The 22,895-nt window shown below is 45.9% G+C and overlaps 1 protein-coding gene across 1 annotated transcript in view; it reads left to right on the plus strand.

Annotated features, from left to right (window-relative positions):
* The window catches only part of MYO3B (myosin IIIB), a 420,510-nt gene that overhangs the window by 251,079 nt on the left and 146,536 nt on the right, over positions 1-22,895 (plus strand). Inside the window, exon 19 of the mRNA XM_088474539.1 lies at positions 8,945-9,022. Coding sequence (XP_088330665.1) covers positions 8,945-9,022 — 78 coding nt within the window. The remainder of the gene's footprint in view (positions 1-8,944; positions 9,023-22,895) is intronic.

Consider the following 22,895-nt stretch of genomic DNA (forward strand, 5'->3'; position numbering starts at 1 on the left):
CGAGTTGGCTGGTTGGACAGATAACCTTTAGATGTGTGGCCAGCTTTACAGGGCAGATTGTTTGTCACGTGCACGTGTGTTTGAGTGGCACAAAAGATTTAGTGACGGTTGTGAGGATGTCAAAGATGATGAACGTCCCAGAAGGCCTTGCACATCAAAAACTAATGAAAATGTGGAAAAAAATTGAGAACGGTGTTGTAAATGACCATCGACTCATCAACCGAATGATAACAGATTTGGTAAACATCGACAAAGAAACTGTTAGGCAAGTTTTGCATCAAGATCTTAACTAGGGGTGTGCACCGGCCACTTTTCGTGTTTTGTGTTTTGGTTTTGGATCTGGATCTTTCTTCGTGTTTTGGATCTGGATTGGTTTTGCCAAAACCACCCTTCCGTGTTTTGGGTTCTGGGTTTTGTGTTTTGGATCTGTATTTTTTTGAAAAAAAGCATAAAAACAGCTAAAATCACAGAATTTGTAGGTTTTTCTGCTCCTATGCTATTATTAACCTCAATAACCTTAATTTCCACTCATTTCCAGTCTATTCTGAACACCTCACAATAGTGTTTTTATGTCCAAAAGGTTGCACCGAGGTAGCTGGATGACTATGCTAAGCGACACGAGTGGGCGGCACAAACACGTGACCCATCTAGGAGTGACACTGCAGTGGCAGACAGGATGGCAGTTAGAAAAACTAGGCCCCAAACTGTACATAATGCAAAGAAAAAAAGAGGTGCAAGATGGAATTGTCCTTGGGCCCTCCCACCCACCCTTATGTTGTATAAACAGGACATGCACACTTTAACAAATCAATCATTTCAGCGCCAGGGTCTGCCACACAACTGTGGCTGAAATGATTGGTTCGTTTGGGCCCCCACAAAACAAGCTGGCAATTAATGTGTCCCTGCACAAACTGGCTCTACGGAGGCAAGATGTCATCCTCATCCTCCTCATCCACCGATTCCTCACCCTCTTCAGTGTGTACATCCTCATCCTCACAAAGTATTAACTCGTCCCCACTTGAATCCACCACCACAGGTCCCTCTGTACCTTCTGGAGGCTGGTCTCCCTGGAAGAGCTGATAATTCATTTTGATGAACATCATCTTCTCCACATTCTGTGGAAGCAACCTCCTACGCCTTTCGCTGACAAGGTTCCCGGCTGCACTAAACACTCTTTCGGAGTACACACTGGAGGGGGGGCAACTCAGGTAAAATAGAGCCAGTTTGTACAGGGGCCTCCAAATTGCCTCTTTTTCCTGCCAGTACAGGTATGGACTGTCTGACATGCCTACTTGGATGCTGTCACCGATGTAATCCTCCACCATTCTGTCAATGGTGACAGTATCATATGCAGTGACAGTAGACATGTCAGAAATTGTTGCCAGGTCCTTCAGTCCGGACCAGATGTCCAAACTTGGTCCTGCCTGCCCTGCATCACCGCCAGCGGGTTGCTTAGGATACCTAAGTTTTTTCCTGGCAGCCCCAGTTGCGGGAGAAAATGAAGAAGGAGCCGTTGACGTGTCACGTTCCGCTTCAGCTGACAGTGTGTTCACCAGCAGGTCTTTGCACCTCTGCAGGCTTGTGTCAGCCGGAAAGAGAGACACCACATAGGCTTTAAACCTAGGATCGAGCACGGTGGCCAAAATGTAGTGGTCTGATTTCAACAGATTGACCACCCTGGAATCCTGGCAAAGCGAATGAAGGGCTTCATCCACAAGTCCCACATGCCGAGCGGAATCGCTCCGTCTTAGCTCCTCCTTCACTTTCTCCAGCTGCTTCTGCAAAAGCCTGATGAGGGGAATGACCTGACTCAAGCTGGCAGTGTCTGAACTGACTTCACGTGTGGCAAGTTCGAAGGGCTGAAGAACCTTGCACAACACGGAAATCATTCTCCACTGCGCTTGAGTCAGGTGCATACCCCCTCCTTTGCCTATGTCATAGGTGGATGTATAGGCTTGTATGGCCTTTTGCTGCTCCTCCATCCTCTGAAGCATATAGAGGGTTGAGTTCCACCGCGTCACAACCTCTTGCTTCAGGTGATGGCGGGGCAGGTTCAAGAGTGTTTGCTGGCGCTCCAGTCTTCGGCACGCAGTCGCTGAATGGCGAAAGTGGCCAGAAATTTTTCGGGCCACCCAAAGCGTCTCCTGCACGCCCCTGTCGCTTTTCAGAAAATTCTGCACCACCAAGTTTATTGTGTGAGCAAAACATGGGACGTGCTGGAATTTGCCCAGATGTAATGCCCGCACAATATTGGTGGCGTTGTCAGATATCACAAATCCCCAGGAGAGTCTAAGTGGGGTAAGCCACTGGGCGATGATTTCCCTCAGTTTCTCTAAGAGGTTGTCGGCGGTGTGCCTCTTACTGAAACCGGTGATACACAGCGTAGCCTGCCTTGTAACGAGCTGGCGTTTCTGAGATGCTGCTACTGGTGACGCTGCTGCCGTTGCTGCGTAAGGTGATACATCTACCCAGTGGGCTGTCACAGTCATATAGTCCTTAGTCTGCCCTGTTCCACTTGTCCACATGTCCGTGGTTAAGTGGACATTGTGTACAACGGCATTTTTCAGGACACTGAGGACACTTTTTCTGACGTTTCTGTACAGTCTCGGTATCGCCTGCCTAGTGAAGTGGAATCTTGACGGGATTTGGAACCGGGGACACACTACCTCCATCAATTGTCTAAATCCCACTGCACTAATGGCGGATACCGGACGCACGTCTAACACCAACATAGCAGTCAAGGCCTCAGTTATACGTTTTGCTTCAGGATGACTGCTGTCGTACTTCATCCTCCTCGCTAAGGACTGTTGGAGGGTCAATTGTTTAGTAAAAGTAGTGGTGTTCCTACTTCCTCTCTGGGATGATGAACGACTCCCAGCAGCAGCAACAGCAGCAGCGGCAGCAGTAGGCGTAGCAATGCAGGATCCTCCGGAGGAATCCCGGATAGGAGAGTCAGTCATGCCAGTGATATGGCCTGCAGGACTACTTCCGGTCCTGACTAAGGAGGAAATTGACGAGGAGGGAGTTGACGGTGTGGTTTGCAGGCGCTTGGATACAACAGGACAACGGGATTTAGGTGTCCCTGGACTGCTTACGGTCTGAGCCAAAGTTTCTGAACTTGACAGTAACTTTTTATGAACGCGCTGCAGGTGCCGTATAAGGGAGGATGTTCCTAGGTGGTTGACGTCCCTACCCCTACTTATTTCACCTTTACATATGGTACATATGGCAAGACAGTTGTTGTCCGGATTTGGATAGAAATATTGCCAGACCAAAGAGGTGGAATGTTTGGTCTTCTGCCCAGGCATGACCGTGATGGGCTTTTTCATCCCACGGACAACAACTGTCTCCCCCGGAGCCTGATTTAAACAAACCACATCACCATCAGAATCCTCCTCGCCAACTTCCTCCTCAGCGCCAGCTACACCAGTATCCTCATCCTGTTGTACTTCAACAGTGACATCTTCAATTTGCATATCAGCAAGTGGACTGTGGGTGCTCCTTTCAGCACTTGCAGGGGGCGTGCAAATGGTGGAAAGAGCCACCTCTTCCCGTCCAGTGCTGGGAAGGTCAGGCATCGCAACCACCACCACACTTGGACTCTCCTTGGGGATTTGTGATATCTTCTTAGAAAGCACAGTTCTTCGCTGTGCTTTTGCCAGCTTAACTCTTTTGATTTTTTTAGTGGGAGGAGTGCTTCCATCGTCATGTGAAGCTGAACCACTAGTCATGAACATACTAGGGATCGACCTTAGCCGTTCCTTGCCACTCCATGTCGTAAATGGCATATTGGCAAGTTTACGTTTCTCTTCAGCTGATTTAAATGTCTTTTTCAAGGTCATTTTCCTGAACTTTGCCATTTGGGATTGTATGTGCCCTCTACTATGACATTGGGTATCGGCCTTGGCAGACGACGTTGATGGCATGTTATCGTCTATGTCATGACTAGTGGCAGCAGCTTCAGCACTAGGAGGAAGTGGTTCTTGATCTTTCTCTATTTTATTTTTATCGGAGAAAGTTTGGTCCTCCATTTATGTTATATCGATTTGATATATACGTGCGGCTAAACACAGAAAATAATTTTTTTTTTGGTTTGGACTGGAGTGTACTTTGTGGGTTACAGCACCCTTTAACGGTCAAGCCAGCCGGCCCTTTACTTATGACACAGGCGCACTCTTGGCACTACTTTGTTGATGCACGTGCGGCTACTGCGCACACAATTCACAAACACAGAAAATAATTTTTTTTTGGTTTGGACTGGAGTGTACTTTCGGGGGTTACAGCACCCTTTAACGGTCAAGCCAGCCGGCCCTTTACTTATGACACAGGCGCACGCTTGGCACTACTTTGTTGATGCACGTGCGGCTACTGCGCACACAATTCACAAACACAGAAAATAATTTTTTTTTGGTTTGGACTGGGGTGTACTTTCGGGGGTTACAGCACCCTTTAACGGTCAAGCCAGCCGGCCCTTTACTTATGACACAGGCGCACGCTTGGCACTACTTTGTTGATGCACGTGCGGCTACTGCGCACACAATTCACAAACACAGAAAATAATTTTTTTTTGGTTTGGACTGGAGTGTACTTTCGGGGGTTACAGCACCCTTTAACGGTCAAGCCAGCCGGCCCTTTACTTATGACACAGGCGCACTCTTGGCACTACTTTGTTGATGCACGTGCGGCTACTGCGCACACAATTCACAAACACAGAAAATAATTTTTTTTTAGGTTTGGACTGGAGTGTACTTTCGGGGGTTACAGCACCCTTAACGGTCAAGCCAGCCGGCCCTTTACTTATGACACAGGCGCACGCTTGGCACTACTTTGTTGATGCACGTGCGGCTACTGCGCACACAATTCACAAACACAGAAAATAATTTTTTTTTGGTTTGGACTGGAGTGTACTTTCGGGGGTTACAGCACCCTTTAACGGTCAAGCCAGCCGGCCCTTTACTTATGACACAGGCGCACGCTTGGCACTACTTTGTTGATGCACGTGCGGCTACTGCGCACACAATTCACAAACACAGAAAATAATTTTTTTTTTGGTTTGGACTGGAGTGTACTTTCGGGGGTTACAGCACCCTTAACGGTCAAGCCAGCCGGCCCTTTACTTATGACACAGGTGCACGCTTGGCACTACTTTGTTGATGCACGTGCGGCTACTGCGCACACAATTCACAAACACAGAAAATAATTTTTTTTTTGGTTTGGACTGGAGTGTACTTTCGGGGGTTACAGCACCCTTAACGGTCAAGCCAGCCGGCCCTTTACTTATGACACAGGTGCACGCTTGGCACTACTTTGTTGATGCACGTGCGGCTACTGCGCACACAATTCACAAACACAGAAAATAATTATTTTTTTGGTTTGGACTGGAGTGTACTTTCGGGGGTTACAGCACCCTTAACGGTCAAGCCAGCCGACCCTTTACTTATGACACAGGCGCACGCTTGGCACTACTTTGTTGATGCACGTGCGGCTACTGCGCACACAATTCACAAACACAGAAAATAATTTTTTTGGGGGTTTGGACTGGAGTGTACTTTCGGGGGTTACAGCACCCTTAACGGTCAAGCCAGCCGGCCCTTTACTTATGACACAGGCGCACGCTTGGCACTACTTTGTTGATGCACGTGCGGCTACTGCGCACACAATTCACAAACACAGAAAATAATTTTTTTTTTGGTTTGGACTGGAGTGTACTTTCGGGGGTTACAGCACCCTTAACGGTCAAGCCAGCCGGCCCTTTACTTATGACACAGGCGCACGCTTGGCACTACTTTGTTGATGCACGTGCGGCTACTGCGCACACAATTCACAAACACAGAAAATAATTTTTTTTTGGTTTGGACTGGAGTGTACTTTCGGGGGTTACAGCACCCTTTAACGGTCAAGCCAGCCGGCCCTTTACTTATGACACAGGCGCACGCTTGGCACTACTTTGTTGATGCACGTGCGGCTACTGCGCACACAATTCACAAACACAGAAAATAATTTTTTTTTTGGTTTGGACTGGAGTGTACTTTCGGGGGTTACAGCACCCTTTAACGGTCAAGCCAGCCGGCCCTTTACTTATGACACAGGCGCACTCTTGGCACTACTTTGATGCACGTGCGGCTACTGCGCACACAATTCACAAACACAGAAAATAATTTTTTTTTAGGTTTGGACTGGAGTGTACTTTCGGGGGTTACAGCACCCTTAACGGTCAAGCCAGCTGGCCCTTTACTTATGACACAGGCGCACTCTTGGCACTACTTTGATGCACGTGCGGCTACTGCGCACACAATTCACAAACACAGAAAATAATTTTTTTTTAGGTTTGGACTGGAGTGTACTTTCGGGGGTTACAGCACCCTTAACGGTCAAGCCAGCTGGCCCTTTACTTATGACACAGGCGCACGCTTGGCACTACTTTGTTGATGCACGTGCAGCTACTGCGCACACAATTCACAAACACAGAAAATAATTTTTTTTTGGTTTGGACTGGAGTGTACTTTCGGGGGTTACAGCACCCTTTAACGGTCAAGCCAGCCGGCCCTTTACTTATGACACAGGCGCACGCTTGGCACTACTTTGTTGATGCACGTGCGGCTACTGCGCACACAATTCACAAACACAGAAAATAATTTTTTTTTAGGTTTGGACTGGAGTGTACTTTCGGGGGTTACAGCACCCTTAACGGTCAAGCCAGCCGGCCCTTTACTTATGACACAGGCGCACGCTTGGCACTACTTTGTTGATGCACGTGCGGCTACTGCGCACACAATTCACAAACACAGAAAATAATTTTTTTTTTGGTTTGGACTGGAGTGTACTTTCGGGGGTTACAGCACCCTTTAACGGTCAAGCCAGCCGGCCCTTTACTTATGACACAGGCGCACGCTTGGCACTACTTTGTTGATGCACGTGCGGCTACTGCGCACACAATTCACAAACACAGAAAATAATTTTTTTTTTGGTTTGGACTGGAGTGTACTTTCGGGGGTTACAGCACCCTTAACGGTCAAGCCAGCCGGCCCTTTACTTATGACACAGGCGCACGTTTGGCACTACTTTGTTGATGCACGTGCGGCTACTGCGCACACAATTCACAAACACAGAAAATAATTTTTTTTTTGGTTTGGACTGGAGTGTACTTTCGGGGGTTACAGCACCCTTAACGGTCAAGCCAGCCGGCCCTTTACTTATGACACAGGCGCACGCTTGGCACTACTTTGTTGATGCACGTGCGGCTACTGCGCACACAATTCACAAACACAGAAAATAATTTTTTTTTTGGTTTGGACTGGAGTGTACTTTCGGGGGTTACAGCAGCCTTAACGGTCAAGCCAGCCGGCCCTTTACTTATGACACAGGCGCACGCTTGGCACTACTTTGTTGATGCACGTGCTGCTACTGCGCACACAATTCACAAACACAGAAAATAATTTTTTTTTGGTTTGGACTGGAGTGTACTTTCGGGGGTTACAGCACCCTTTAACGGTCAAGCCAACCGGCCCTTTACTTATGACACAGGCGCACGCTTGGCACTACTTTGTTGATGCACGTGCGGCTACTGCGCACACAATTCACAAACACAGAAAATATATTATTTTTTTAGCACTTGGGGGGAGCACACCTGATGGTCAGAGCACCCCCTGGACAACACTACAGCACTCCTTTAGGACTGGGACACTGCACAGGACTTTGGAGTGGACACAGCCCCTATGGAGAACTGACTGCACAACACAGTCCAGCCAGCCCCTATGGACTTTGAAGTAGTGGACACAGCCCCTATTAACAACAGCAGCACAGCACAACACAGCCAGCCCCTATGGACTTTGAAGTAGTGGACAACAGCAGCACTACACTACACTACACTACACAGCCCTAACTCCCACCCTCCCTCTTCACTGTCCACAGCCGAGTGAGAAAATGGCGCCGACGCGGGTACCTTATATAGGATCCAAAACCCGCGAGACTCGGAAGGCGGGATGATGACGTTTTGCCTCGATTTCAGATCCGAGTCAGGCGGGAAAAGTCGAGCCTGACTCGGATCGGACTCGGATCGGGGGGGTTCGGATTTCAGAAATCCGAACCCGCTCACCCCTAATCTTAACATGACAAAAATATGTGCTAAGATGGTTCCAAGGCTTCTCATTGCCGAGCAGAAAGAAAATGGAGAGGGAGTTTGTACAGACATATTGGAACAAATTCAATTGGATTCACATTTTTTAGATAAAGTTATTGCCTGTAATAAAACATGGAGTCCATGCACTGGAAAACACCATCATCACCAAGAATGGCAAAAGCACGTCCAAGCAAATCCAAACTCAAAGCCATTTTAATTGTTTTCTTTGATATCAAGGGTGTTATTTTGGAAGACTGGGTACCAGAAGGCGCAGCACAGAATCAACATTACTACAACAATGTTCTAGTAAATTTGTGGGAAAGAATCAGAAGAAAGAGGCCAGAGTTGTGGAGAAATGGTTTCATCCTCCATCAGGACAACTCACCAGCCCACACAGCTCTCTCTGTGATGCAGTTTATGGCTGAGAAACAGATTGCACTGCTAGAACACCCTCCGTACTCGCCAGGCCTAGCACCATGTGACTTCTTTCTTTTCCCTAAAGTCAGTACTTAAGGGAACCTGATTTGCAGCAGTTACTGAAGTCAAGTAGAAAACGATGGAGCGGCTGAGACAGCTGACAGACATTGAGCTACAGCACGGGGTCTGACCAATGGGAAATAACAATACAGCGGTGTGTGGATGCAGAAGGGGAGTACTGTACTGTATATAAAAGGGGAACAGAGTTAAAATGTACTTGATATAATTAAATGTAAATTATAGCATGTCTTGTTATTTAATAGCCATACTTCATATATATAGTTATATACAGTATAATGCCCAACTGAAATTATCTATTTATTCTTCCTACTGTATATCTGTATTTAGGTGGACACAATGGAAATGATGAGACATCCAGGGGAAACAACAAATATGAAAAGACAAACCGTGGCTTCCTATTTTAGGGTAAGTTTCTTGATTACAGTCCTTGAATGTAAGTGGAACCGATTAATAATATGGAAACAGTGCATAATACATATCCTCATATAAGAAGATATAATGACACTTCAGGCCAACTGTAATGTAGAACAAGGCGTATTCCTCATTCAATATTACCAATGTTTTTTTTTTTTTATTTCGATAACAAAACCGCTGAGACTCAAACTGTCAATTAATAAATTTAGTTCTTCATTTTCCTTAATATTATCTTTTACAAAACACTACTATGTTTGGCCTATACCTACCTCCCAAATGTTGATTTACAGTTACTGTTGTTAGAGGAGCGATATGCGCAGCCTCTGTTCCCTTTAGCTTGCAGCAGCCAGGAACTAGGACCCAGCAGCTCTCCATGGAGGGCTGACCTCTGACACTGCGCGTCTTTTCTCCATGGGAAGCCCTACAAAGCCCAAAGGAGACTCCATTACCCTGTACCACCACCGCACAGTACAATAGACCTCCCGCTCTCAGCATACATTGTGTGTGTGTATATAACACCCGACGCACTACAGCATCCAGCATACCCTATATGCTCCAGGCTGCATCTGGCATACCATCTACGGCCTGTACCTGTATTAATCCTGGCCTGGATGTATTAATGCTTCCCGCCGTGTTCTAGGCTCTGAATTTGCAGCGGTGACTTGATCGGGTTTCTTTAAATAAAGTTAACGTGAAAAGTACTTCCGCACTCCCATTGAAAACCCTTGTGACATACGCTCAGCCGCTTGTCCCATCAGCTGTGTATGTAAACTCTACGGTAGCATCGCTGGAGTTCAATGACGCTCTTCAAATTAATTTTTTTTCATGTTAACTTTATTTAAAGAAACCTGATCAAGTCACCGCTGCAAATTCAGAGCCTAGACCGCGGCGGTAAGTATTAATACATCTCGCCCCCTGTGTTCTATGCTACCTGTTTCTCCCTGGTTAATAAACCAACACCTGGTTAATGTGTCGGCGGTGTGGACTCACCAGCATTCGCAAACCACTTTGTACTCAGCACCATTGTATACTCTGCCCATAACTGCTACATTATCCCGATTATCAGGACTTTGCCCGAATCAGGCTATAACTTGGAGATATGCCCCACGGGAGGTAGTCGGCATCCCACAGGACTGCATGCCGGCGGTTGGAATCCCAGCGCTGGATTTCCAACCGCTGACATCCAGATGGCAAGTATTAGGGTTAGTGGCAGAGTTAGGGTTAGGGGTTAGGCACTAGAAGGAGGGTTGGGGTTAGGCTGTGGGGATGAGGGTTAGGGTTAGGCTGCGGGAGGGGTGGGTTAGGGTTAGACTGCGGGAAAGGTGGGTTAGGGTCTTGCCTGCATGCATCGGGATTCTGACTGTCAGGATGCCGCTGTCGGTATTCTATTGAATAATAAAAGGTGCAAATAACACTTGCGGCGCTACTACATAGAAATTCTTGACACGTTCAATTCCCATTGGTCTCTCCAAGGGATGACATTATACAGTTCAATGGTGTCAGTCAATTGTTGTTCAAACAGTCACTGTTTCCAGCCGTTCATCAATATGACCCCAAAAGAGAAAAAAAAGGATGCAAATACTGCAGTATGTCCACAATTGATTTCATAAAAATCACAAACAAAAGGCCTTAATTCTTGGCCTTAAATACAATATATCAGTCAGAATAAAGACAATATCCTTAAATGGCCAAAATAAAACTGTACCGTATTCAGCACCTAACCAGGTGCTTTAAAAGTGAGTATGAAATGGGAGGTTCTGGTATCCCCTTTCCCTCTCCCTTCAAAGCGAGGTGCTGCTGGGCTAAACCACGATACAGGTTATCAGGTAAGTGCACGTAAGTCCATAAAACTCCACCAACGCGTTTAGAGAGTACTGCTGACTCTTCCTTAAGGTTGTATAGACTTACTGGGTAAGGCACCACTATTTAAGTGTATCTTAAACCGCCATCAATGCCTTCTAGCCAGCTTTCTTGAGACACAGAATGAGCTGGAAGTAATACTTTCAGAAAATTAATATTTGTATTATATAGGATTATTTAACCACTGTTTGAGGATAGATATATTTATCTTATCTTAAATGTTCATATGTGATTTGATTATCATTTGAAATTATTTGGGATTATATTAGAGATGAATGATTGAGTGCACTTCCGGGATAAGATACACTTAAATAGTGGTGCCTTACCCAGTAAGTCTATACAACCTTGAGGAAGAGTCAGCAGTACTCTAAACGCGTTGATGGAGTTTATGGACTTACGTGCACTTACCTGATAACCTGTATCGTGGTTTAGCCCAGCAGCACCTCGCTTTGAAGGGAGAGGGAAAGGGGATTCCAGAACCTCCCATTTCATACTCACTTTTAAATACGGGTGTGCACCGGCCACTTTTCGTGTTTTGTGTTTTGGTTTTGGATCTGGATCTTTCTTCGTGTTTTGGATCTGGATTGGTTTTGCCAAAACCACCCTTCCGTGTTTTGGGTTCTGGGTTTTGTGTTTTGGATCTGTATTTTTTTGAAAAAAAGCATAAAAACAGCTAAAATCACAGAATTTGTAGGTTTTTCTGCTCCTATGCTATTATTAACCTCAATAACCTTAATTTCCACTCATTTCCAGTCTATTCTGAACACCTCACAACTCACAATAGTGTTTTTATGTCCAAAAGGTTGCACCGAGGTAGCTGGATGACTATGCTAAGCGACACGAGTGGGCGGCACAAACACGTGACCCATCTAGGCGTGATACTGCAGTGGCAGACAGGATGGCAGTTTGAAAAACTAGGCCCCAAACTGTACATAATGCAAAGAAAAAAAAGAGGTGCAAGATGGAATTGTCCTTGGGCCCTCCCACCCACCCTTATGTTGTATAAACAGGACATGCACACTTTAACAAACCAATCATTTCAGCGCCAGGGTCTGCCACACAACTGTGGCTGAAATGATTGGTTCGTTTGGGCCCCCACAAAACAAGCTGGCAATTAATGTGTCCCTGCACAAACTGGCTCTACAGAGGCAAGATGTCATCCTCATCCTCCTCATCCACCGATTCCTCACCCTCTTCAGTGTGTACATCCTCATCCTCACAAAGTATTAACTCGCCCCCACTTGAATCCACCACCACAGGTCCCTCTGTACGTTCTGGAGGCTGGTCTCCCTGGAAGAGCTGATAATTCATTTTGATGAACATCATCTTCTCCACATTCTGTGGAAGCAACCTCCTACGCCTTTCGCTGACAAGGTTCCCGGCTGCACTAAACACTCTTTCGGAGTACACACTGGAGGGGGGGCAACTCAGGTAAAATAGAGCCAGTTTGTACAGGGGCCTCCAAATTGCCTCTTTTTCCTGCCAGTACAGGTATGGACTGTCTGACATACCTACTTGGACGCTGTCACCGATGTAATCCTCCACCATTCTGTCAATGGTGACAGTATCATATGCAGTGACAGTAGACATGTCAGAAATTGTTGCCAGGTCCTTCAGTCCGGACCAGATGTCCAAACTTGGTCCTGCCTGCCCTGCATCACCGCCAGCGGGTTGCTTAGGATACCTAAGTTTTTTCCTGGCAGCCCCAGTTGCGGGAGAAAATGAAGAAGGAGCTGTTGACGTGTCATGTTCCGCTTCAGCTGACAGTGTGTTCACCAGCAGGTCTTTGCACCTCTGCAGGCTTGTGTTGGCCGGAAAGAGAGACACCACATAGGCTTTAAACCTAGGATCGAGCACGTTGGCCAAAATTTAGTGGTCTGATTTCAACAGATTGACCACCCTGGAATCCTGGCAAAGCGAATGAAGGGCTTCATCCACAAGTCCCACATGCCGAGCGGAATCGCTCCGTCTTAGCTCCTCCTTCACTTTCTCCAGCTGCTTCTGCAAAAGCCTGATGAGGGGAATGACCTGACTCAAGCTGGCAGTGTCTGAACTGACTTCACGTGTGGCAAGTTCGAAGGGCTGGAGAACCTTGCACAACACGGAAATCATTCTCCACTGCGCTTGAGTCAGGTGCATACCCCCTCCTTTGCCTATGTCATAGGTGGATGTATAGGCTTGAATGGCCTTTTGCTGCTCCTCCATCCTCTGAAGCATATAGAGGGTTGAGTTCCACCGCGTCACAACCTCTTGCTTCAGGTGATGGCGGGGCAGGTTCAAGAGTGTTTGCTGGCGCTCCAGTCTTCGGCACGCAGTCGCTGAATGGCGAAAGTGGCCTGAAATTTTTCGGGCCACCCAAAGCGTCTCCTGCACGCCCCTGTCGCTTTTCAGAAAATTTTGCACCACCAAGTTTATTGTGTGAGCAAAACATGGGACATGCTGGAATTTGCCCAGATGTAATGCCCGCACAATATTGGTGGCGTTGTCAGATATTACAAATCCCCAGGAGAGTCTAAGTGGGGTAAGCCACTGGGCGATGATTTCCCTCAGTTTCTCTAAGAGGTTGTCGGCGGTGTGCCTCTTACTGAAACCGGTGATACACAGCGTAGCCTGCCTTGGAACGAGCTGGCGTTTCTGAGATGCTGCGACTGGTGACGCTGCTGCTGTTGCTGCGTAAGGTGATACATCTACCCAGTGGGCTGTCACAGTCATATAGTCCTTAGTCTGCCCTGTTCCACTTGTCCACATGTCCGTGGTTAAGTGGACATTGGGTACAACGGCATTTTTCAGGACACTGAGGACACTTTTTCTGACGTTTCTGTACAGTCTCGGTATCGCCTGCCTAGTGAAGTGGAATCTAGACGGGATTTGGAACCGGGGACACACTACCTCCAGCAATTGTCTAAATCCCACTGCACTAATGGCGGATACCGGACGCACGTCTAACACCAACATAGCAGTCAAGGCCTCAGTTATACGTTTTGCTTCAGGATGACTGCTGTCGTACTTCATCCTCCTCGCTAAGGACTGTTGGAGGGTGAATTGTTTAGTAAAAGTAGTTGTGTTCCTACTTCCTCTCTGGGATGATGAACGACTCCCAGCAGCAGCAACAGCAGCAGCGGCAGCAGGAGGCGTAGCAATGCAGGATCCTCCGGAGGAATCCCGGATAGGAGAGTCAGTCATGCCAGTGACATGGCCTGCAGGACTACTTCCGATCCTGACTAAGGAGGAAATTGACGAGGAGGGAGTTGACGGTGTGGTTTGCAGGCGCTTGGATACAACAGGACAACGGGATTTAGGTGTCCCTGGACTGCTTACGGTCTTAGCCAAAGTTTCTGAAATTGACAGTAACTTATTATGAACGCGCTGCAGGTGCCGTATAAGGGAGGAAGTTCCTAGGTAGTTAACGTCCCTACCCCTACTTATTCCACCTTTACATAAGGTACATATGGCAAGACAGTTGTCCGGATTTGGATAGAAATATTGCCAGACCAAAGAGGTGGAATGTTTGGTCTTCTGCCCAGGCATGACCGTGATGGGCTTTTTCATCCCACGGACAACAACTGTCTCCCCCGGAGCCTGATTTAAACAAACCACATCACCATCAGAATCCTCCTCGCCAACTTCCTCCTCAGCGCCAGCTACACCAGTATCCTCATCCTGTTGTACTTCAACAGTGACATCTTCAATTTGCATATCAGCAAGTGGACTCCTTTCAGCACTTGCAGGGGGCGTGCAAATGGTGGAAAGAGCCACCTCTTCCCATCCAGTGCTGGGAAGGTCAGGCATCGCAACCACCACCACACTTGGACTCTCCTTGGGGATTTGTGATATCTTCTTAGAAAGCACAGTTCTTCGCTGTGCTTTTGCCAGCTTAACTCTTTTGATTTTTTTAGTGGGAGGAGGGCTTCCATCGTCATGTGAAGCTGAACCACTAGTCATGAACATACTAGGGATCGACCTTAGCCGTTCCTTGCCACTCCGTGTCGTAAATGGCATATTGGCAAGTTTACGTTTCTCTTCAGCTGATTTAAATGTTTTTTTCAAGGTCATTTTCCTGAACTTTGTCATTTGGGATTGTATGTGCCCTCAATTATGACATTGGGCATCGGCCTTGGCAGACGACGTTGATGGCATGTTATCGTCTATGTCATGACTAGTGGCAGCAGCTTCAGCACTAGGAGGAAGTGGTTCTTGATCTTTCTCTATTTTATTTTTATCGGAGAAAGTTTGGTCCTCCATTTATGTTATATCGATTTGATATATACGTGCGGCTAAACACAGAAAATATTTTTTTATTTTTGCTGGAGAGTAGTGCACTTTGTGGGTTACACCAGCCTTTAAGAAATGAGCCAGCCGGCTCTTTACTTATGGGACACAGGCGCACGCTTGGCACTACTTTGTTGATGCACGTGCGGCTACTGCGCACACAATTCACAAACACAGAAAATATATATTTTTTTGGTTTGGACTGGAGTGTACTTTGGGGGTTACAGCACCCTTTAATGGTCAAGCCAGCTGGCCCTTTACTTATGACACAGGCGCACGCTTGGCACTACTTTGTTGATGCACGTGCGGCTACTGCGCACACAATTCACAAACACAGAAAATATATATTTTTTTGGTTTGGACTGGAGTGTACTTTGGGGTTACAGCACCCTTTAACGGTCAAGCCAGCCGGCCCTTTACTTATGACACAGGCGCACGCTTGGCACTACTTTGTTGATGCACGTGCGGCTACTGCGCACACAATTCACAAACACAGAAAATATATATTTTTTTGGTTTGGACTGGAGTGTACTTTGGGGTTACAGCACCCTTTAACGGTCAAGCCAGCCGGCCCTTTACTTATGACACAGGCGCACGCTTGGCACTACTTTGTTGATGCACGTGCGGCTACTGCGCACACAATTCACAAACACAGAAAATAATTTTTTTTTTGGTTTGGACTGGAGTGTACTTTGGGGGTTACAGCACCCTTTAACGGTCAAGCCAGCCGGCCCTTTACTTATGACACAGGCGCACACTTGGCACTACTTTGTTGATGCACGTGCGGCTACTGCGCACACAATTCACAAACACAGAAAATAATTTTTTTTTTGGTTTGGACTGGAGTGTACTTTGGGGGTTACAGCACCCTTTAACGGTCAAGCCAGCCGGCCCTTTACTTATGACACAGGCGCACGCTTGGCACTACTTTGTTGATGCACGTGCGGCTACTGCGCACACTTTGAAGTAGTGGACACAGCCCCTATTAACAACAGCAGCACAGCACAACACAGCCAGCCCCTATGGACTTTGAAGTAGTGGACAACAGCAGCACAGCGCAGCACAGCACAGCACAACACTACTCTGCACTACACTACACTACACTACACAGCCCAGCCAGCCCTAACTCCCACCCTCCCTCTTCACTGTCCACAGCCGAGTGAGAGAATGGCGCCGACGCGGGTACCTTATATAGGTTCCAAAACCCGCGAGACTCGGAAGGCGGGATGATGAAGTTTTGCCTCGATTTCAGATCCGAGTCAGGCGGGAAAAGTCGAGCCTGACTCGGATCTGCCTCGGATCGGGGTGGCTCGGGGGGGTTCGGATTTCAGAAATCCGAACCCGCTCACCCCTACTTTTAAAGCACCTAGTTAGGTGCTGAATACGGTACGGTTTTATTTCGGCCATTTAAGGATATTGGGCCTGATTCAGACCCACTCGCGAGCGGCTGTCCGCTCGCAAGTGGGTCGATGTTATGCACTGAGCATGCGCACGACGGAGGGAGCTCCGTCGTGCGCATGCGCCAGACGCGACGAGCGAAGGAAAGTCCTTCGCTCGTTGTGTCCGATCAAAGGGGGCGTGCTGTCAATGTTGATTGACAGCACGCCCCCTTTGGTGGGCGTGCCGGGGGCGTGCCTCCCTGACGGGGGCGTTCCCACGGGAACGCCTCCCGTCAGAAGCCGGCCCACTGACATCACTAGTGATGTCAGTGGGAGTGATTTTGGCTCTGATAGAGCCAAAATCACTCCGGAGCTTGCGGTTGAAAACCTCAACCGGAGCAGGCTCCGGCTCGCAATTTCGATGGTCGCGATGGTCTCGACTATCGCGGCCATCACAAAGCACGCTCGTATAGCCTGTGGGTGGTGACCCACAGCTATACGAGCGTCCAGGAGGACGCTCCATGAAAATGGAGCCCGGCCCTCATTCAGAGCGTGCGCTCTGCTCAGAGCGTACGGCTCTGAATGAGGGCCATTGTCTTTATTCTGTCTGATATATTGTATTTAAGGCCAAGAATTAAGGCCTTTTGTTTGTGATTTTTATGAAATCAATTGTGGACATACTGCACTATTTGCATCCTGTTTTTCTCTTTTGGGGTCATATTGATGAACGGCTGGAAACAGTGACTGTTTGAACAAACAATTGACTGACACCACTGAACTCTATATTGTCATCCCTTGGAGAGATCAACAGGATTTAAACATCACAAGAATTTATATGTAGTAGCGCCGCCAGTGTTATTTGCGCCTTTCAGGGCCGTAGCTAGGGTAGTGCGGACGGTGCCATCGCACAGGGCACCACAGGTCAGGGGGCACTGTTTGGGCCTGTCAAATTTCTGTTTATTATAATTCTTGCTTGTAGCTTCCTCTTATTACATCCCCAGCATCTCCTGGCCTCTCCTATATCTTCCCTGGCCCTTCCCCATGAGGCCATGGCCCTTTTTTGGGTGCATTATGTCCCTTTGAAAAATGAGGGGGGCGCCAATGCTCTTTCTGGCACAGGGCACCAAAAAGTCTAGTTACGCGTCTGGCGCCTTTTATTATTCAATTGAGTATTTCTGTGGTTTGTGGAAATCCACTGTATTTGGTACTGTGGCAGCTATTTACTACTTGCGCCATTTGTTTGTTGTTTCTTTATATATTTTATTTGGCTGTCGGTATTCTGACTGCCGGCATCCAGACCGCCTGGATCCTGTACTCAACCCTGCTCCACTGCATGTTGCCCTTTCAGTGCTGAGCATACCAGTGGCAGTTGTCTTTAGGAAAGGGGAAATGAGCTGGGGATGACCTAGGACTTCTGAAGCACTGAAACACCGCTAGTGTGACATGGAAATCCCGGGGTAGCTTGACCTTGTCTCCTTCTGCTGTGTGCACACTCTGTACTGACTTCCATATCTATAATGTTGGGAGGCATGCTAGAGGTTTTCCAACTGTGGGCCAGCATGAACAGTAGAGTTCACTCCTTAAAGAACTATACCCTAAACAAAATCTAACAAATGAATAAAAGCTTCAAATAATTTGTTGGTGAAGCAGAAAGGGAACATGTTCATGTTGTTTATTTAGCTTCTGGAAAAAAAACCTTTACACACAGAATTAATCTACAGTATTACTTTCCCAGGGTCTGGGGTTACACCTGATCCTTATCTCACCCCAGCAATGCTCTCCTCTCTGCCTGTATGACAGAGACCTACCTAAGAAGGGGTGAGGAGAGCATAGCCAGGGTGCTGCTGACATCAGCACCCCAAATAGGGGAGAAAGCTGGACCCAGGTAAATAATATTCTATTAGTGTTTTATCTATGAAACTCACATAAAACTGTATTTTTACCTTTTTGGGTGGAGTTACCCTGTAAGCGTGCTCTGAATGATCAAGTAGCAATATGTAAATTGGAGATGGATTTGTTTCTGGTTTAGAAACAATTACATTTATGTCCAATCTGATTTTGGGTTTCAACATGTTTTATAGCAGGATGTTTCTGTAGCCACACAATCTGATCAAAGAGTAATTGTCAGTGTGCTGAGCTATTGCAATAGCCCACATTATCTGTTATGAAGATGCCACATAGACAGAGATAAAGCATTAAAATAGGGAATGTGTTGTCATATTAAAGCCATTTAATTAATTCCAGCCTAAACATGTAATTTCACATAGGGAAAAATTGCATTGCTTAATTTAGTTAATTAAATACCCTCAAGCTTTAGAAATACTAACATTTATATTATGTGATGCTAATTTATTTGAGAAGGATATTGGTTTTTTGTATTAAATGGATTCAGTGTTCCTTACAATTAACATCATTTTACAGATATTAATATGCAAATAACAGACAAACCATTGTTGTATTCTGCTGAATAAATAGAAGCTTTGGGCACATTAGTGCATTTGCATGACAGCAAGATTTGTTTTGGTGCAAGACTGACAAAATGGTCACATGCAGAACATGTTATTATTATTATTAACTTTAATTTCTAAATTAAGAGACATACAGAGGAAACAACATATACAGTAACGCAGCACTGAACATTGAGGGGATCATAATTAGGGATGTGCGCCGACCCCCCGTGTATTGGTTTTGGTTTTGGATCTGTATCTCCTTTTGAGGTTTTGGATCTGGATTTAGTTTTGCAAAACCGCCCTTGCGTGTTTAGGTTTTGGTTTTGATCTGTATTTTTAATTAAAACATTATAAAAACAGCTAAAATCACATAATTTGGTCCTGTTTTTGTTCCTACACTGTTATTAACCTTAATAACAATCATATTCAGGCATTTACTGTCAATTTTAACCACCTCACAGCTCACAATATTGTTTTCACTACTTTTTTTCACCAATAAAGGCCAAAGGCTGCAGCGAGCTGGCTGGCTAAAGTAAGTGACAGAGCAGCAGCACAAATGCACGGCAGTTTAAAAAGATTATAGGACATCTATGAAACATTGCCACACAGCAGTGGCAGACAGGATGGCAGTTTAATAAACTATAAAAATGTCAAGCGGCAATGCCCCAAATTGTGCAAAATGTAAATAAAAGAGGTGCAAGATGGAATTTTCCCACCCACTCTTATGTGGGATATTAAAAAGGACATGCACAGTTTAACAAACCAAGTACTTTAGCAACAAGGACTGACACTTTTGTGGCTGAAGTCCTTGGTTTGTTTGGGCCCCACAAAACCATTTTTTGGAAGGAGCCGTAACTAGAGTTTTTGGTGCCCTGTGCCAGAGAGATTATTAGCACCCCATCTCCATTTTTTAAATAGGGACATAACATAGTGCACCTGAAAAAGGGCCATGTCTTCATTGGGAAGGGCCAAGGAAGAGATAGGGGTACTCCTGGGGCAGCCAAGAGATGCTGGGGATAAAAGAAGATGAAGCTACAAGTAAGAATGATAATAAACAGGAAAATTGACAGGCCCAAATAGTGCCCCCTGCCCTGCGGTGCCCTGTGCCATGGCACAGGTCACACTACCCTAGTTATGGCCATGACTACCTCCAATCATTAAGGAGGAGGTTGATGATGAGGGTGTTGGTGGTGGAGATTGCATGTGCTGGTCCAAACTGCTGGTAGCTGATACTGGACTGCTTGTTATTAATTTTCAAATTATTACAATTTTGTTAAACAAATTGCATGAACTTGCTGCAAATAAAGTAACAGGGAGGAGGTGCCTAGATGGTTAACGTCCCTTCCTCTGCTAACTTTGGCGTCAAAAATGGTACAGATGCCTTCACAACTGTTGTCAGGATTTGGGTTAAAATAATTCCACACCCAAGACTTGACTTATCTGATCTTATGCCCAGACGTCACCCCAGCCTATAACCCCAGGTTATATCGTTACCACAGCCTATACCATCACCCAAGCCTATATAGTCACCCCAACCTGTAACCCCATTTTAATTTTATATTGTCACTCAAGTTTATACCATCACCCAGCCTATAACCCCAGTTTACATCATTACCCCATCCTGTACCATCACCCCAGATTATACCAGCACCCAAGCCTATATCATCACCCCATCTTGTGTTGTGTATAAATTACCGCTGCACTCCCTGTTAGATTGGGGATTCATTGTCCATTTCAGTGGATGTGAGCTCCATTTTAGTCCATATCACCACACCCCCTATACATTTTCTGACCTGGGCTACAGGAGGAGCAGATGCACTCTGGAATACGGCGGCATGGAGTTGCCCCTTTGACTCGCTGGAGGGGCCATGGGTAAGGACACGATATCAGAGAATGCAGTTCTAGCTGCTTTTTTACGTTTTTTAAACCGTATCCTTTAATTTCACATTTTGAAAATATGTTTATGTGAATCGCATGTTATTTAGCACTTTGTTGTGGTCTTGTAGTCGGCGTGTAGACTAATCATTTATTCACGATTGAGGAAAGAAGGGAAAAGTTGCATTTTTTAATTGCTAATTTTGTATTATTACATTGTAAAATTGTGAATATTACACTGCGTTTCCACTTACAGTGTCACAATACGTGTATAAATATTACACTGCGTTTCCACTTACAGTGTCACAATACATGTTAAATATTACACTGCGTTTCCACTTACAGTGTCACAAGATTTTTTATGAATAAGAAAAGAATAACACACTGTGCTATCACTTACAGTGTCACAAGATTTGTTATGAATAAGAAAAGAATAACACACTGCGCTGCCACTTACAGTGATGTAATTATGTTTTAAATATTACACATGTTATTTAGCACTTTGTTGTGGTCTTGTAGTCGGCGTGTAGACTAATCATTTATTCACGATTGAGGAAATAAGTGAAAAGTTTAATATTACACTGCGCTACCACTTACAGTGTCACAACATTTTTTTGAATAAAACACTGTGCTACCACTTACAGTGTCATAATATTTTTTATGAATAAGAATAACAGACTGCGCTATGACTTATAATGTCACGAAATGTGGATGATAAACTGCGGTCTGGCCGACAGTGTCACCGAACAATAACAGCGCAGCTAAGTTGCTAAAACACACACACACAAAAAAGAAAAAAAAGATTTTTTATTTTTTTTGAGGAATGATAATTTTATTTCACTTTTTTTTTTTTTACACTGGAGAAAAGCACCCCTGGACGAGGCATGCCGCCCCTTGATGAGCAATACAGCACCCCTTTATGGACAATAAAGCACCCCTACGGAGTGCGGACAGACCACCTGCAGAATCACAAATACGTGGATGATAAACTGCGGTCTGGCCAGCAGTGTCACCGAACAATAATAGTGTAACTAGTTACTAACTAGCACACACAAAAATAAAAAAATAAAAAATGAATATTTTAATTTGAACTTTTTTTTTTTCTTTACACTGGGGAAGAGCACCCCTGGATTGATAGAGCACCCCTGGATGACACAGCACCCCTTTATGTCCTGCATCTCTAGCCCCTTGATCGATAGGACAACACAGCAGCACCCCTCTATGTACTGCAGCCCCCCTTTATGTACTGCAGCCCCTTTATGGGCAACACAGCAGCCCCCCTTTACGTACTGCATCCCCAGTCTGACAACACTGCACCCTTGAACAACAGCAGCACAGACCCCCAGCCCCACAACACTGCACCCTTGAACAACAGCAGTACAAACCCCCAGCCCCACAACACTGTACCCTTGAACAGCAGCAGCACAGACAGAGCACGTCTGTTCTACACAATCTCCACAGCTGGAATGAAAATGGTGACGATCACCGGGACCTTTATAGAATCCAAAACCCGTGAGAATCCGACAGCGGGAGGATGACGTTTTGCCTCATTTTCAGACCAGAGTTAAGCAGGAAAATCCGAGCCTTGCTCGGATCTCGGCTCGGAGAACGGGACCCGCTTATCTCTAATCATAATACAAATACATTGCATACAATGACATGAAACAGAAGATACAGATGGCCCTTCCCAAATGAAATTACAATCTACAGATCAGAACGATGCCAAAATGATGTGATGGTTGTTCCAATTTCCTTTCATCCCAGAACAAACTATATTGAACATACACACAATGTAATCCTTGAAGCGACAAAACAATTTAACATGTCATTTGATCATATACGTTTATCGTTGCTTCTGTAAACACTAGAACAGGCATGTCTAACTCAAAATACCAACCGGGCCAAATAATCAAGGTCCTAAAGGTGTGTGTGCCGCAACAAAAAAAAAGTCTTGTATGCAATTTTGAAAGGTTTATTATTAATAAAAACCAATGCAGTGCCCCCTGTAGTAGTGCCCCTTAGCCCTTCTGC

Source organism: Taudactylus pleione, unplaced genomic scaffold (assembly GCF_031769625.1).
Source record: "Taudactylus pleione unplaced genomic scaffold, aTauple2 ptg000004l, whole genome shotgun sequence".
Lineage (NCBI taxonomy): Eukaryota > Metazoa > Chordata > Amphibia > Anura > Myobatrachidae > Taudactylus > Taudactylus pleione.